At 39.7% G+C, this 18,655-nt stretch overlaps 1 protein-coding gene across 2 annotated transcripts in view; it reads right to left on the bottom strand.

Moving 5' to 3' along the window:
- kdm4aa (lysine (K)-specific demethylase 4A, genome duplicate a) overlaps positions 1-18,655 on the bottom strand; it is a 67,074-nt gene that overhangs the window by 15,079 nt on the left and 33,340 nt on the right. For both annotated transcript variants that reach the window (XM_072574535.1, XM_072574534.1), the window contains exons 13-18: positions 18,026-18,204; positions 17,005-17,221; positions 10,890-10,966; positions 9,624-9,679; positions 7,267-7,375; positions 4,680-4,868 (exon numbers count right to left, since the gene is read on the bottom strand). In XM_072574535.1, the coding sequence (XP_072430636.1) occupies positions 4,680-4,868; positions 7,267-7,375; positions 9,624-9,679; positions 10,890-10,966; positions 17,005-17,221; positions 18,026-18,204 (827 nt within the window). The remainder of the gene's footprint in view (positions 1-4,679; positions 4,869-7,266; positions 7,376-9,623; positions 9,680-10,889; positions 10,967-17,004; positions 17,222-18,025; positions 18,205-18,655) is intronic.

The raw sequence follows: 18,655 nt of genomic DNA on the forward strand, positions 1-18,655 counted from the left end.
AATTTATATGCCTCTATCCTGGACTCAATACTATCCATAAGTTCCCTTGTTAGCCAGAGTTTGACCACATTTCCTGTTTCATATTTACACCGGTCTGGAGGATTTTTGACATTTGCCCATGTACTCTTGAAATGTGGCCATTACCAAGCAACAGTCATCCTTTTAAATAACGATACCCAATTTATCATAGCTAGCTCACATCTCATCCATTGTAACTTCCTTTATTTAACTTCAAGACTCTTAGTCTCAGAAATGTCGCTCTCCATTTTAATGAAGAATTCTATCCTGTTGTGGTCACTCTTTTCTAAGATGCCACGTACAACTAGATTCTCAACCATTCATTCCCTTTTACACAATAACCAAAACAAAGATGGTCTTTCCTACTGCTGGTTCCTCAAAATATTGATTCATAAAAACTTTACCGCATATACTCCAAGAATTCCTCCTCTACAGTAGTGCAGCTAAATTTGATTTAGTCAATCTATATGCAGATTGAAGTCATCCATAATTATAGACATACCTTTATTACTTGCATCTCTAATTTCCTTTTTAATGCCTTCTCCAAAATTACTATTAGAATTTGGGCTTACAATGACAAAAAGGTGAATGCAGTTAGGCCGATATCTTTTGGAGTTTAGAAGAATCAGAAGTGAGTGATCTTTGAAAAGGTGGTGAATTAAAGATGATAAATTCAATATCACATTAGGTGCAGGAGTAAGAATGTGAAGAAAAAATGAATTAAGAGACTGAGGGAAAGAGGATTAAAAAAAAGGATTGAATTGTTATATTTCAAATCTTCCCAAGGAGTAACACTCACAAGAGTTAAATTTTGATGTCAGAGGACATGCTTGTAATAACCATACTTAGAGGTGAATTGTAAATGGGCAGATGGAACAAGTTATGATTCCTAACGCACAGCTACAACACAGAAGTTAATCATCGTTCATGAAGCTGATGTCCTCATTTTTTTTGCCTTTTTCCCCAACTCTTCCCCATGGCCCTACAAATTTTAGCCACCTTTGGTACTTGAATTCACCTTTGAAAGCCACAATTCAAAACTGTCTCCACCACACTGCTGGAAATTATTTTCCTTAAAAAAAATATTAAAGTTGAGCTGCTTTTGCAAAGCTGACAGTGCAGACTTGCAACTTGGACAAACAACAACTGAATATACATATTTAACTGCACAATCTGCTCCAGTGCTGAAGTTGCTATATAGTTTACCCATGAATAATGTTGAACATTAATAGATTCTGCCAAAATAAAGTCTTAAAATATTATAACTGAAGAGGACATTACCCCAATGAATTATCAAAGGGCTGAGCTCTATTGTTTTTAAAAAAAAAATTATTTCATGCAGTCAGAAAGACATTACTGCCTTCAAAAAGGCGAATGAGTAATTGATGCAATACAATGTTGTACAGACTGTATGCAATAGAAGAAAAACAGTGATAGTTAAAAAATACAAATTGTGGAAAAGCAAGGATTAGTATATTTAGCTATACAAGAAAGTGCACAATGATCAGTCAGGAGTCTTCCCTTCTTAAATTGATAGGGGACTACGGAAGAATACTTGTATAGGATCCACAGCAGATATTTTTAGAAATTGAAGTGGGAAGACAATAAACATCTATGGCTCAGAAAAATGGCAGACATCTGTTACTGTCCAGAAGAAGTTGACCCAAATTCAGCTTAAGCTCTGGCCTCTTTCAAGGCTAGCACTGTTTGCTTATTCTTAACTGCTCTTGAACTGAATAGTACGTCTGCCATTTCAGAGAGCAGTTAACAATAAATCACATTCATTGGGGAAGCAAATGACCGAGTGGTATTTTCATGGGACTGTTAAGCCACAGACCCAGGTAATATTCTGGGAACCAAGGTTTGTAACTCACCACAGCAGATGGTAGAATTTCGCTTCAATATAAATCTGGAATTAAGAATCTAATAATGACCATGAATATATTACCAATTGTTGGTAAAACCCAAGTGGCTCACTAATATCCTTCAGGGAAAGAAACTGCTGTCCTTAATTGGTCTGGCCTACATGTGACTCCAGACTCTTAACTGCAAGATGGACAATAAAATGATGGCCTAGCCAGGAACAACACTCAATTCGTGAATGAATTTCAAAAAAAGAAACATTGCTGTTGGAATGCAGTTGCATGCAGGCCAAACCACATAAGGTTAGAACTTTTTTCCCCTAAAATAGACATTAGCAAACCCAGTAGGTTTTTACCATAATTGATGATAGCTTCTTAGCCACCATCATGGAGGCTAGATTTCAAGAAGTGAATTTAAATGGGCCTTTGAACCAATGTGCTCTGGGTCTTGTAACGACTAGTCCAGTGCATTATATCATTGCACCATCCAGCCTGCTCTCAGTTATGTGGCTTTGAAGATTGTTACAACCAAGGTTGGAGGGGTGTACTGATTTTTTTGCAGTCCCACTCTTCCAGTGATTATAAATTTTACCAGAGTGTGATATAGCCAATTATGGAACTTTTAGACTGCTTCTGGTCAAGTAACAGAAACAATTTGGCTGGTTTCTTTAGTCAATGACTAACTAGCTTATTAGAAGTGGAACTTAAAGAAGACGCAAAGATTATTGACAGAAAAACATTCAGACCGTGAAAACATCTCTAACATAGCATGCAACAAATATGGCTAATGACAAATAATGGTCAAGCACACAGAACACATCATATAGCAAATATAAAGTCATAGAGATGTACAGTATGGAAACAGACCCTTCGGTCCAATCTGTCCACGCCGACCAGATATCCCAACCCAATCTAGTCCCACCTGCCAGCACCCGGCCCATATCCCTCCAAACCTTTCCTATTCATATACCCATCCGAATGCCTTTAAATGTTGCAATTGTACCAGCCTCCACCACATCCTCTGGCAGCTCATTCCATACACGTACCACCCTCTGTGTGAAACAGTTACCCCTTAGGTATCTCTTATATCTTTCCCCTCTCACCCTAAATCTTTGCCCTCTAGTTCTGGATTCCCCGATCCCAGGGAAAAGACTTTGTCTATTTATCCTATCCATGCCACTCAATTTTGTAAACCTCTATAAGGTCACCCCTCAGCCTCCGACGCTCCAGGGAAAACAGCCCCAACCTGTTCAGTCTCTCCTTACAGCTCAAATCCTCCAACCCTGGCAACATTCTTGCAAATCTTCTTTTCTGAACCCTTTCAAGTTTCATAACCTAGGAAGGAGACCAGAATTGCACGCAATATTCCAACAGTGGCCTAACCAATGTCCTGTACAGCCACAACATGACCTCCCAACTCCTGTACTCAATACTCAGACCAATAAAGGAAAGCATACCAAATGCCTTCTTCACGATCCTATCTACCTGCGACTTCACTTTCAAGGAGCTATGAACCTGCACTCCAAGGTCTCTTTGTTCAGCAACACTCCCTAGGACTTTACCATTAAGTATATAAGTCCTGCTAAGATTTGCTTTCCCAAAATGCAGCACCTCGCATTTATCTGAACAGATCCCATGGATTTCTTACACACCATTCCCCGCACTCAAGATATCAATAACAAAATGATTTGTGAGATGCCGGTGTTGGATTGGGGTGTACAAAGTTAAAAATCACACAATACCAGATTGTAGTCCAAAAGGTTTAATTGGACAAAATGGGTCATCAAAACCTGCTAAAACATTACAAGGCATTATGATTCTTTGCTTTTCATGACCTGGCCTTCAACCTCCCTCAAAAGCTACTTTGTCATGAATAGTCTGAACAATTGCTCATGTTCTGATGGTCCATCTTCCTTTTTTGGAGCTGTTTCCCCTTCACTCTTAGGAAATACATTCTAGCACTAAATCATAATTGTAGCTTTTCACAAGCAACAAGCTTAACCATAACAGTCTTACTATCTGGCAAACATTCTTGACCTCTCTTCTGGCTCATTAATGCTTGTGAGCATTCAACCCCTACTTTCTGTTTCACTTAACCATTAATAACACACTGCCTTTAAGACTTAGCAACACACAACTAGCCAACTGTTCGAAGATTTCTCTATCTTTCAAAACTACAGAACTCTTGTTCAATTCTCTTTAGTCAAACAGCTAACAGCACCACTGTTTAACATAAGAGTTTACCTCTCTTTCTTTCTCATGTGTACACATTTTCCAGGCCAATTGCCCATCACCTTTAAATTGCTCAATAAGCCTACTAATACCCTTGCAATAGGTCCCAGCTATTCCTTCAATGCCACTTTCCCGCATTATCTCCATATTCATTCATGTCACTAGTCTCCAGCCTTCTGGGTTAGATAATTCCAAGATTCATCATCCTGATCGGTCTTAAATGGCCTAACCCTCATTGTGAGATTATGTCCTCTGGTTTTAGACTCACCAGCCAGGGGAAACATGTTATATACATCCACATTGTCAAGGCATATAAGAATTCTGTAAGTTTCAAATGAAGATACTTTTCAATCTTTGAAACTATGGAGAATGTAGACAGAGTATCCTCAAAAGACAAGTCTACAATCAAAGAGATTAACCTGGTGAACTGGTCCTTGCACTCCTTCCTTGTACCTCAAATGCAATTGAAAACAATGCTGGACATTAATTTATTTGACAAGTATGAGGTGTGGAGCAATCAATCCATTTAGCATCAATTAATAGTTGCTACTCTTCAACATAGCCTACCTCTGCTTGATTGGGTGTTTTGTGCCTGCAACAAGTGATAAAGACTACAAACGGCCAGTCATCAGGCTGCATGATCACACCAGCAGCTTGGGCGCAGGTTGCATGAAAGGAAGTGGGACAACGGCCATGGGAACATTGCACACAGCAACCACCAGTCTTCTTCATTCTTTTCTTACAATAGAAGCATTTCTGCAGAGATCAAAGTTACATCATTGATAAAAGCACACAATTATATGGTTGGAATATTTGGTAATACTGGTCAATTTGTTTCCATGTACATCACCAGACATATTTTTACTGCACTTTATAACTTGGCCTAGGAAACAAACTCACATCTGCAATGCACTCAATGTCAAATTTAAATTAATTTAACACAAAAGTTTACTTTTATTTGCATTTTTTTTTACACTCAAATCTTTACCATCAATAACTTTATTTGTTGGCAAACAAGACAGTAGTAAGAAAATATTTTGATACTCCACTTTTTTGGTTTTACACTGGTAGCATCAAAAATCTCACCATATTTCTAACAACTGAAAGGAGCTCCGCTCACTTTCTGTAAAGGATCATTGAAAAACAGGAAAACCAAGTAGATTATGAAATTGTAGCACTCTTAACCCAAAACTACGTCTAATAAAACAATGAAAAATGGTAGGAATAGGGAGGTAAAGATAGAATTTTTAAAAAGTAGTAAATAAATTATGAATATGAATTTAAAAAAACAAAAACAAATATGCTTATAGAATGAACAGATGGACCGGCTGAATAATCGAGGTATCCAATCAAAATGATATAATTTGCCTAAACCAAAAATATGTAAGCTACTTTTCCCATTTTCATTCACAGCTGCCAATTATATTCTCTTTATATAAGAGAGCGCAGCAGGAAAACCAATGTTCCACAAGGAGTAAAAAGATCAATGATCTGGTAGTACACTTTGGTGACAGTTGTTCTTGATGAACTATCGGCAGGGATACAAGATGTTGTAGATACATAGAACAATAGCTTCCATTTAAATACAAATATCTGAAGATCATAAGTGATCATTCTATTTATTGAATAGCTCTGCACTTTTTTTTGTTTACAATTTATACGCAAAGGTAAACAGGGTCTTAGTTTAACACAGTCAGTACATATTGCACTGGAATGTTAACTTAAAATCTGGACTCAAATCGTGAAGCGGAGCTTGGGATGCATGAAATGTTGATTCAAAACTTGCAACAGCCAACATGACGGGAAGCAGAAAAAAAAAATTGCAGAGACAGGAGTGGCATGGCATGGTGGCTCAGTGTTTAGCACTGCTGCCTCACAGCATCAGGGACATGGGTTTGATTCCCACCTTGGGCAACTGTCTGTGTGGAGTTTGTCCTTTCTCCCAGTGGCTGCATGGATTTCCTCTGGATACTCCGGTTTCCTCCCACAATCACAAAGATGTGCAGGTCAGGTGAATTGGTCATGCTAAATTGCCCACAGTATTAGGTGCATTAATCAGGGGTAAGTATAGGGTAGGGGAATTGGTGTGGATTTGTTGGGCTGTCTCCATACTGTAGGGAATCTAATCTAAAAAGAATGGTCTTCCAAACTGATTCAGATAAAGTCTAGATTAGAGTGGTGCTGTGCTTTTAGAGCACCACTCTAATCTAGGCTCTGATCTCCAGCATCTGCAGTCCTCACTTTTGTCTGATTCAGATAAAGGGCAGCAGTTAATTATTACATATCAGTTTATCGCAGTTGTAACTTCTGAACTCAAAGACAACTATGATTGGTCATTAAACAAAAAACAAGAACAGTGGGTGCTAGAAATCAGAAACAAAACAAACTACTGGAAAAACTTAGCAGTCTGGCAGCATCTGTGCAGAGAAATCAGTTAACATTTCAGGTCCAGTGACCCTTCCCCAGAATACTGTTAGTCATTGACTACTGTGTATTTCTGTTCTTTTTAAATAATTTATGACCAAGAAAATAACTGTTTTTAGTGTAGCTGAAAACAATTTGATGTAAATTGTTATTTTGCTTATTTAACATGGCTTTTAGCTGTCAGGCATTTTCTCCCTCCAATTCAATAGCACCTCTACCTCTTTCAAAAACTCTGTCAACTAGAAAGTCAACGGTATAAGATGCATGGGAACACTGCCACCTGCAAGTTCATCTCCAAACCACACACTATCTTGACCTGGAACTATATCAGTACCCTTTCACTGTGCCTGGGCTAAAATTCTGGAATGTCCTTCCTAACAGCACTGTAGTGTCCCTCCACCCTTTTGATTGCAGCGATTCAGGTAGCTCACCACTACCTTCAAAAGAACAAATAATGAGGAGGTAAAGATGTTGGCTTAGCTGTATCCTAAGAACAGATTAAAAACAGAATTTCAAAATGTATACTGCTGGCCAATTTACACAGTTAGCAAACCAAATGCATTCGTGACAAAAGCAAAAAAATAGCTTTATGGATTAAAATTTTAAAACAGTTGTTTGGGGCAGTGCACAGTAGAGAAACTTGATCAGTGCATTAATTCCCAGTGTACATTTGAACTTGGCTTTTGCAAATTATATTTTGTTATGTTACTTCAACATTATGATTCCATACCAGTTTCCAGCGTAGTGGCGGTATCGGACTGACATCCACAGGGCCACGTTCAGCCACATTCACAAACCGTACTTCTTGCACTGCAACAGCACACAGTAGATGTACCCACCTGCATAAATTTTAAAAGTAACACTGAAATAGGATAGACCCAGCGAATAAACGAACAAAAGAGGTATCTTTGCACAATCAGGTTGCTCGTGTAGAGTTTACGTGTTAACACATTTTCATATTACTTAAGGTTTTGTCAATGGGAAATGAATTTACATTGTTGCATAACACATTACTCTTATTTCACTTCACATCCTGATTGCAAATCTCTCCAATATAGCTTACTTCCAACAACTTTTTAAGTATCTCTGACCAGATCATAAAAGACATCCCACCATGGCAGAAGATGGGTGTTCTTTCCCAATGATTTTTCAAGCTGGGTGAAGGTACTGAAGCAGACTGAGGAAATGAAATGAATATACAGTTGGAATCATGCAATCACTCAATTACTCAGTTCAGAACTGTAGTGAAAAGACTGTTTGAATGTTGAAACCAGTGGCTAGTAGCTACTCCCACATTACATTTCATGACTTGGCCAGTACTTAACATAGCAAAAGTTATGCTATTCCCTAATAATTCTCTAGCTGAGACCTAGGTAAGGTTAATATTGAATTCTAGTCATCACATTTCAAAAGGTGACATCAAGGACCTAGACAAGGTATACAAACAATTCACTCGAATGAAGCCATGCATGAGGGACATTAATATCACAAGAAGCTGGGATCAGCTCCACAGATCACAAAGTCCACAGGAAATTTAAACAGACAGTCGATGTTAAAAGAAGAAACTGCTTCCACTGATATGAAAGTCAATAATCATAGGACTGAGATTTAAGGAAGAGACTTTAGGGTTTTTAATGCAGTAAATAATGATGATCTGTGATGCATTACTGGAAAAGGGCAACAGTGAAATATTCAATAGTAACTTGCAAAAGCAAATATATTTTAAAGGGGTAAGATCAGGAAACTGGGATTAACTTGGTTATCTTTATAAGCAGCAACTCAGACATGACAACACAAAAAGGCTTTCTGAGTTACATGGTTATCTGAAATATGGAGTAAGAAAACTGGTTTGCAAAATAACACCCCCGTCCCCTCTGCCAATTTCAAATATTCAATAATCCATCAAACAGCCCTGGATTAAGTGTTCAGATTAATAAAATAAATTAAGATCAGTTTGCAATGGCCAAATCATTTCCAAGATAAAAGATATCATATCAGAAAACTTAATAAATCAAGAAAACAGTTGAGATTAAGAGTTCCATACACCAAAGGTTGATGCAACAATCTTCAGAGGTGATTAAATTCCCCATCCTTACACCATGTTTGCCAGATAAAGGTCAAATTAGGCACCCAAGAGCTGCCCAGTGAGATTTCAGCAAGTCACAAGCCTCGATCCTGAAGCCCTTCCCCATCAGAAGTTGCAGACCAAAGGCTGTCAGCTTCTGGGTCTGAAGATCATTGCTGGACCCCCTACCCTGCAAAGGTCTGAACTAAGATAAGGCCTTACAGATCTCAGGGGATTCAAACTGTGGGGATTCAGTGACACCACTTGATTCCCATCCTGCCCACAGGAAGTGGAGCTCCCTAAACAGACAGGTTGCCCTGGTTTTCTCGTTAACAAACCAACCCTTTTCTTGCCGAGTGGGAAGGCAAGCAATTGAGTCAGCGGTTTGTGGAGGTCATTAATTGACCACTTAAGGGTTTTAAAAATGGTGGAGATCTAGAAGGCTGTCCATGGCAAGTGCCTAGCACATAGTTGCTGAGATGGCAAGAAAGGGACAACTTGCCCTAATCGCCAACTCCATAGAAAAAGGACAACTGTGCTCAGTGTGCCCAATAGTGAAAATACAAAATAAGCAGCTGGCTGGAAACAATAATACTAGCTCAAAGAGCATGCACAGCTGAAAGTACTTCGTTGACGCCCAAGAAATTAATCTTGCAGTTTATGGTAGTGACACCAGTTTCTGATCATCCAACTGAAAATAATTATTTCAGAGCACTGGGAAGATTCAGCGAATTTGTAGCCAAAGCAACAAACAAAGTAGAACTAGACTTTGAGCAGGTGCAAACAAATAGAGAGAAGTTTTCAGAGCCACCTCTGATGCATCAGTGAACATCAACTTGATCTCATTTCTTAGTCCCATTAATCCTTCCATTTAAATTAAGTGTACTTCTTCAACTTAATAAAAACTACACTTTGCCTCAGTTGAGCTTGCTACAGAACATGCAATTCCAAGTACATTTTAAGATTTAACATCATTTACAAAATAAATGTACACATTGTGCAGTTCTACTGGTTGGTCTGACCTGTTGTCAGTGGTTTTCTGAAGTGCTCCTCCCCGAAGGGTACATAGACAACAATCCTGTGAATGTGAAGGGAATTGTAATACAGGTCAAAAATTGTTGAAAACTGTTCTGATGAAAAAGTCTCATCTAAAATTTTAAACACTGCTGAGTATTATCAGTCTTTTCTGGTTTGATTTTTGATTTGCAGCACCTATCAAATTTTGTTTTTTGTTTCAGTATACAACTGATATAGTTGACAGCAATTTTATATAACCATAGCATAACAGTCAGTCAATCAGAGTTAGAAAACACACAAGAGGTTATAGTCCAACAGGTTTATTTGGAAACACTAGCTTTTGGAGTGCTGCTCATTCATCAGATAGTTGATGAAGCAGCAGTGCTCCGAACGCTAGTCCTGTTGGACTATAACCTGGTGCTGTGTGATTTTTAACTTTGTCTACCCCAGTCCAACACTGGCTCCTCCACATCAGAATCAAACAGGCTGGTGTTTCAGTGTTTTAGAAATTCAAACAAAATGGAAATTCAAATTTCAATTTCACACACTGTATGCTTGGTGGACAAAAAATGTAAATTCATAGAAGCATGCTTAAAGCTTAAAAGCCAAAAAAGGTTCCAAAAATGTTCTTGTGCTACTTCTACATTGTTGATTTTGTATTTTAATGAGAACACATGGTGATTATTCAACCATTCAAATGTGCTCTGCCACTCAATTAAAAAGCAATAACTCAATTAATATCTCAACTCTACTTTGCCACCCTAATCTCATTCCTCAATTCACTTATTACTCAAAAAAATCTCATTTTGAATGAACATCCACAGCCCTCTAGGTACAGAATTCCAAAGATTCATAACTCTGGGCTAAGAAACCTCTCATCTTGGTCCTGATTAGACCAACTGCTATTCTGAGACTCTCAGCCAGAGTTCTAGAATGTAGCCAGGAAATTCATTCATCTGGCAATGTCTCCACCAAACTGCATAACAATTTTTTGTTTCAGTGACATTCACTCCTTCTTAACCACTAGGTCTAATCTACTTAATCAGACACTAGGCATCACAAAACCGGACTAACAATGCTCTAGCATAAAAAGATTTAACTGTTAAGAATTTGCATAAAATAATGACTGTGTACTTCTCTTACCTTTCTGGATAATTATTCAATATGGATCAATGTAAATTACTGTGCATTTTTAAAGAAAACAGACCACTTCACAACTCTTGGGTCTCCTTGTACAAATAGTCATGCTTTGCAATAATAAAAATACTTACTGCTGCTAAAGCATTAGCTGCACACCTTGCACAGATCCAATCTTCTGTCGCTTTCTCAGGAGCAACTCCATAGCAGCCTATTAGAATATGCATAAGAACATTTAAGAAATTTATCACTTAGAACATGTTTTTCAATTCAAGCAGCTTTCAAATTATGCTATCCTTTTTAGCAAAGTGGTTGTTTGAGTAAGAATCCATTTGGGGGAACAGATATGGTCATTCAAATCATATGCTTTGTCTTTGTTAACAGAGGATGAGCCAAGGCTCAAGGTCAAGTATTCAAACCCCTTTGAGCATCTTGAACACACAACCTGGGTTACCAGTAAAGGGCAAATATGCACTACCAGAAGGCACTGACTTGCAAATGAGGAACTAAAATCAACATTGTCAGGTAGTTTTAAATTATTCAAATAGCAGGGGAGTTTTCCCAGTGATCTGACGAAGATATACCTTAAACCAACAATACAGATTATCTAGACATGTATTTCATTTAGCATGGCTGTGGAACCTCACTGTGGAAACTAGCTTACATTATAATATGATAAAATAATGAAATCAACATAATGTGAAATGCTGGTTGTGTCAAAGTTGTCAGCTATTACCACCAGCTGATTAGCAAATCCAATAGAAGTGTGCCTGTAACGAGCCAAAATTGATTTTAACGGAACTCATGCATGCTTGATGTATGATCATGTTAACCAATTGGAGTGGAGTCAGACCAAATGAGTATAACATGGGTTCAAAGACAAGCCTGCAGTGCTGGCTCCAAAATGGTCTTAGTCCATATTCATTCAGGATATGGACAAAAGATATTTAGAACAGAGAACATTACAGCACAATACAGGCCCTTTGGCCCTCGATGTTGTGCCGACCCGTGAAATTAATCTGATGCCCATCTAACCTACACCGTTCCTTTGTTATCCCTCTGTATGTTCAATGCCCATTTAAATGCCCTTAACGTCAGCAAGGTTACTATTGTTGCAGGCAGGCCGTTCCACACCCCTACTACTCAGAGTAAAGAAACTACTCCTGATATCTATCCTAAGTCACCCCTCAATTTAAAGCTATGTCCCCTCGTGATAGCCTTCACCATCCAAGGAAAAAGATTCTCACTATGATCATGTTAACCAATTGGAGTGGAGTCAGACCAAATGAGTATAACATGGGTTCAAAGACAATTTAACCCTCTGATTATCTTGTATGTCTCGATTATGTCACTGTTCACCACCTCCCCTTCTCTCCAACAAAAGCAGCCTCTGTTCCCTCAGCCTTTCCTCTCAATACCTTCCTTCCATACCAGGCAACATCCTAGTAAATCTCCTGCACCCTTTCCAAAGCTTCCACATTCTTCCTATCATGCAGTGACCAGAACTGTGTGCAATATCCAGATGCAGCCTTATCCATGTCTGCTACAGCTGAAACATGGTGTCATGGCTCCAAAACTCAATCCCCCTACCAATAAACACCAACATACGCATTCTTAACAACCCTATCAACCTGGAAGGGAACTTCCACGGAGTTATGCACCTGGATACAGAGATCTCTGTTCATCTATACTACCAAGAATTTTACCATTAGCCCAGTACTCTGCATCCTGTTACTTCTTCCGAAGTGAACTACCTTACACTTTCCCACATTAAACTCCATTTGCCACTTCTCAACCCAGCTTTGCATCTTACCTATGTCCCTCTGTAACCCACAACATCGTTTGGCACTATCCACAACTCTACCAACCTTAGTGCCATCTGCAAATTTACTAACCCATCCTTCTACGCCCACATCTAGATCATTTATAAAAATGACAAACAGCAGTGATCCCGAAACAGATCCTTGTGGCACACCACTGGTAACTGAGCTCCAGGATGAACACTTCCCATCAACCATCGCCTGTCTTCTCTCAGCTCACCAATTTCTGATCCAAACCGCTAAATCACCTTCAATCCCGAAACTCTATTTTCAGTAAGAGCCTGCCGCATGGCACCTTATCAAATGCCCTACTGAAGTCCGTATACACCACACCAACCGCTTTACCTTCATCGACCTGTTTTGTCACCTTCTCGAAAAACTCAATTAGGTTAGTGAGGCATGACCTATCCTTCGCAAAACTGTGTTGAGTATCCCTAATCAAATGATTCCTTTCCAGATGATTGTAAATCCGAAGGTCTTCCAACATCTTACCCACAACCGAAGTAAGGCTCACTGGCCTATAATTATCAGGGTTGTCCTGACTCCCCTTCTTAAACAAAGGAACAACATTTGCTATGCTCTCCAGTCTTCTGGCACAACTCCTGTCGACACTGATCAAAGCCAAAGGCTCTGCAATCTCCTCCCTGGCTTTCCAGAGAATCTGAGGATAAATCCCATCTGGCCCAGGGGTCTTATTTATTTTCAGATCTTCCAAAATTGCTAAAACCTCCTCTTTGTCAACCGCAATCCCATCTAATCTAGTAGCCTGTACCTCCGTACTCTCACTAACATTGCCCTTTTCCAATGTGAATACTGATGAAAAGTATTCCTTAAGCGCTTCCCCTATGCCCTGAGATTCCACACATAGCTTCCCACTACAATCTTTGATTGGCCCTAATCTTACTCTAGTCATTATTTTATTCCTGATATACCTATAGAAGGCCTCAGGGTTTTCCTTGATCCTATCCGCCAACAACTTCATGCCCCTTTTGGCTCTTCTTAGCCCTCTCTTTCGATCTTTTCTGGCTAGCTTGTAACTCTCAAGCCCCCTAACTGAGCCTTCATGCCTCATCCTCACATAAGCCTTCTTCCTTTTGACAAGAACTTCAACTTCTTTATTAAACCATGGCTCCCTCTCTTGACAACGACCTCCCTGCCAGATAGGTACATATTATCAAGGACCCACAGTAGCTGTTCTTTGAATAAGCTCCACATTTCAATTGTGTCCAACCCCTGCAGTTTCCTTCCCCATCCTATGCATCCTACATCTTGCTTAATCACTTCATAATTGCCTTTTCCAGTTATACCCCTTTGTCTGCGGTATACACCTATCCCTACCCATCACTATTGTAAACATAATGAATTATGGTCACTATCGCTAAAGTGCTCACCTACCTCCAAATCTAACACCAGGCCTGGTTCATTCCCCAGTACCAAATCTAATATGGCATCACCCCTGTCTACATACTGTGTCAGAAAACCCTGCTGCACACATTGAACAAAAACTGACCCATTTATAGTATCCCCAGTTAACATTGGGGAAGCTAAAGCTTAACAACGACCCTGTTACACTTGCTCCTATCGAGAATTATTTCGCTATCCTTTCCTCTACATCACTGGAACAATTAGGAGGCCTATGGAAAACTCCCAACAGGGTGACCTCATTTCCTGTTTCTAACCTCAGCCTGAACTACCTCAGTGGATAAGTCCTCAAAATGTTATCTCAGTTGCTGTAACAGTACCACTGATTAACAATGCCATACACCCCTCTCCCCCTTTTATCTTCTTTTCTGCTCTTACTGAAACATCTAAATCTCAGAATCTGCAAAAACCATTCCTGTCCCTCCTCTAGCCATGTCTCTGAAATGGCCACAGCATCAAAATACCAGGTACCAACCCATGCTGCAAGTTCACCCAGCTTATTCTGGATGATCCTGGCACTGAAATGCACACATTTCAAACCAACATTCTGATTGATGGTGCTCTCTTGCAACCTTGTAAACCTATCACTGACCTCACTACCCTCAACCTCCTTTACACTGGAACTACAATTCAGGTTCTCACCCCCAAACAGAACAGTATTAGCAAATATCCCCCCCAGGATATTGGTACCCCTCTGGTTCAGGTGAAGGCCATCCTGTTTGTAGAGGTCCCATGTTTCCCAAAAAGAGTCCCAATTATCCAAGAATTCGAAACCCTCCTTCCTGCACCATCCCTGCAGCCAAGTGTTCAGCTCTGCACTCTCCCTGTTCCTCACTTCACTGGGATGTGGCATGAGCAACAAACCAGAGATAAGAACTCTGTTTGTTCTAGCTCTAAGCTTCCACCCTAGCTCCCTGAATTTCTGCCTTAGATCCCCACCTTTCTTCTTACCTATGTCGTTGGTGCCTATGTGGACCACGACTTAGTCTGCTCCCCCTCAAGGTTCCCTTTCCTACCCATGATGATAACCCATCTACTTTCTTCACGTGGCTGTGGAGTAACTACCTCCATGCTAACTCCTCTTAATAGCCCCCTTTGCCTCCCATAATGATCCAAAGTTCATCCAGCTCTAGCTCTCTAACATGGTTCTCGAGGAGCTGGAGTTGGGTGCATTTCCCACAAATAAAGTCAGCAGGGACACTTGAGGTGACCCTTACCTACCATCTACTGCAGAACGAACACATAGAATGTGCAGGTGGATGTGTTCCATGTGTCTACTGCCCTCGTCTTCTAATCGATAGAGGATACAGGTTTAGAAGGTGCTATGGGAGGAGCCTTGGTGAGTCATTGCAATGCATCTTGTAGATGGTACACACTTCTGCCACTGTGCTGTGGTGAAGTGAGTGAATGCTGAATATGGTAGTTAGGGTGCCATTCAAGTGGCTGCTAAGTCCCAAAAAACTGTTATGCTTCAAATTGGAGCACTTGAGTTGCATCATCTAGACAAATGGAGGTGCTTCCATCAGAGTCCAGACTTGTGCCTTGCAGATGACAATGGACAGCACCGGGGCAAATCTGTCGAATTTCTCACTCAGAATTCCTAACCTTTGACCTACTCTTGCAATTACAGTATGCATTTGGTGGCTTCAGATCAGTTCCTGGGCAATGGTAACCACAGCCACCACCACCACCACCACCACCACCACCACCACCACCACCACCACCACCACCACCACCACCACCACCACCACCACCACCACCACCACCACCACCACCACCACCCCACCCCCGATGCTGTAACAGGAGAGTCAGTGATGTTAAAGCCATTTAATGTCAAGGGATAATGGTTAGATTCTTTCCTGTTGGAGATGGTCATTGTCTGTCACAAATATTACTTGCCAACTGTCAGCCCAAATGTGGATGCAGGACAGATGTTCTTGCATATGGACACAGACTACTTTAAAATTGAGGATTCATGAGTAGTGCTCTACATTGAGGAGTACACGATGTAGATTTCAAATTCTCAACTTATGGAGGGAATATTTTTGATGATACAGCTGAAGGTGAACAGCCTGCCACTTTCTGTGATAGGCAATCCAAGATGCCACATTACTTTGTGACATGTAGTGAACAAAATCAACTGATGACTTGCAGCAATTTTAGGTTGAATTAGAAAAGTGGACAAAATGTATTAACTAGATCGCCTGTTATTCTAACTTCTTTTCTAGCTCCTCCACTGGAACCTCCAGTGCAGCATCAAAGCCTCTCTCCTCAATGATATGCCATTCTTCCCAGATTAGAACTGCTTCCTGTTGGACTGGCAGCACCTGCCCTCGCCACAATTATCACCCTCAGAAATAGAAACTAGTTTTTAAAATGGTGCTAGCCACTCATGATACTGGTCTACTAAAGTAAGCAAGCAACATAAACCAATGCTCTTAAAATGTAAATTCCAGGGGTTTAATTTCTCAAGGACCTCAGCTTTGTCAAAGATTTTGAACACAGGTCAATCTGCTATAACGCAGATTTTGTTAATGTGAATTTGCTGTAACACGATTGATGAATTGGGAACACTGTTTCTAAAACATTAAACTTTTAAAACGTGTGTTGGCTATAACTGATTATATTGCCAACACTTTAAACGCTGTTTCTAAAGAACGCAACCATCACATTATAGAAGAACCACCTGTAGTTAAGAATTCCAAGTTTAGCAGACAACTAGCCACCAGTGTGCAAAGGAAGAACTTGCAATTTTAGAGCATCATACATCCTCAGGATGCTCCAAAAAGGCTCACAACATGCTGTAATTACAAAACATGTATCTTACTATCTGCAATGAGTAGCCAATTTACACACAACAAGCTCTCACAGCAATGGGATATGATTTTTTTAGTGATGTTGATTGAAGTATAAAATTGCTTGGTAAATTAGGGAGAACACACCTGTTAAAAAAAACTCCTTCCAATCCCCCTCCTCCTTCTATTGAAAGTGCCCAGATAACACTTACTTGCATGAACACATACACAGCACTTTGCACATGTTACAAGAATGCTCATTCCATCTTCATCGACATAAGAAGTGGGAAGAGTTAGGTCTACATGGTCACTTCCAGATGTGAAGCACATCTCTGGAACCAATGGCTTGCTTTTCATTTGGTTTCTGGGTTTGCTCGCATCCAAAGATTGGCTTTTATTTCTGGAACCCTGACCACCTTCACAATCTACCTATTAAATTGAAGAAAGGAAGCTGTCAATAAAGTAAAAGAAACATAGCTAAAGACAAAAAGATTATTAAATTAAGCAGAGGCCATCTAGAATCTCTCAAGACAAAGTTTTTTTGTTCAAATTACCAGTCAATTTTCAGGGCAGGTTGGGGGTTCTCATAGAAATCTATGAAGGTACTGTTTACCCTGTCAAGATGTTCCTGATGACAGAGGAGTCCAGAACCAGGAGTCACAGTCTAAGGTCATTTAGGACAGAGAGGAGAGAAATGTCTTCACTCTGTGTGATGAGTTTGTTGAATTCTCTACCACAGCAAGTGATTGAGACCAAAACAATGTTTTGAAGGAGTCAGATAAAATTCTTAGGACTAAAGAGATCAAAGTGTATGGGGAGAAAGTGGGAACAGGATACTGAATTGGATGATTAGCCATGATCATACGGAATGGCAGAGAAGCTTGAATGGCCTACTCCTGCTCCAGTGTTTCAATATCCACTGCAACAATTTGATTCTAAACCAACGACAATTTTTAAACACCAAATGCAAATTAATTCAGGGAAGATTTTGCAAAGTGGATTGCAAAGACCATTAGAAACTCACCAAGATACATTCACAATTTAGTTTAGAACCAAAATGGTTACATTTTTCACAATCCAGTCATTCTACAAAGATTTTCTTAAATCTGAAATGGTTTTTAGCTTTTTCCAACAATTTAAATCTCTTACCTAAAGTAACCATTCACAATGATTTTAAAAAGAAAGCTTCAGTTCAAATACAAACACGGAGGGGTGAATGAAAAGTATCAAAACCTGGTATGACTGGAAGAGTGCACAAATTGAGCAGTAAGGTATCTGCTGTGCCACTATGCAGTTGTATTCTCGTTCTGCAAGGAAGTTCTGGGGCCGGTTTTGCCACAGATGTGCAAGTGGCTTTGCCCATGGTTCCGACTCCATAGGGTCATCTTCGACTGACAACAGGTCTGGCATTTCTGTGAAAACAAAAATGGTTTTAGGAAGAATTAAGTCCAATACAATCAATGTCTATTGAATATGATCAAGTGGAAGCAGAAAAAAAATTGAACTACAATGCTCCTGCCATCACATTTTCCAACTTTATTTGCTTCTAGCAGTCCATTCCTTTTTTATTTCAATAATTATCCCCAATTAGTTTTGCACAAACTGTACAAGCGTGCCGCATCAGGATCCTTCTTCCCTCTCCCAAATTTTATCGTGCTCTTTCACGTCCTGAGTACTATTTTGCTGCACATATCAGTGAAAATGCTCTATCACAGTACTTTCAAAGATGCACACTGACTCCTTAAAAGTTCTTCTGAGATTTAAGCTTTCAGTCAACAGATATAGCATATGTTATGCTAACAAAATAAAACAAGTTCTACTTTTCACCTGCAGTATAGTTTTACAGGTTAAATAAAAGCTGAA

The sequence above is a fragment of the Chiloscyllium punctatum genome, chromosome 7, assembly GCF_047496795.1.
Source record: "Chiloscyllium punctatum isolate Juve2018m chromosome 7, sChiPun1.3, whole genome shotgun sequence".
Taxonomy (NCBI): domain Eukaryota; kingdom Metazoa; phylum Chordata; class Chondrichthyes; order Orectolobiformes; family Hemiscylliidae; genus Chiloscyllium; species Chiloscyllium punctatum.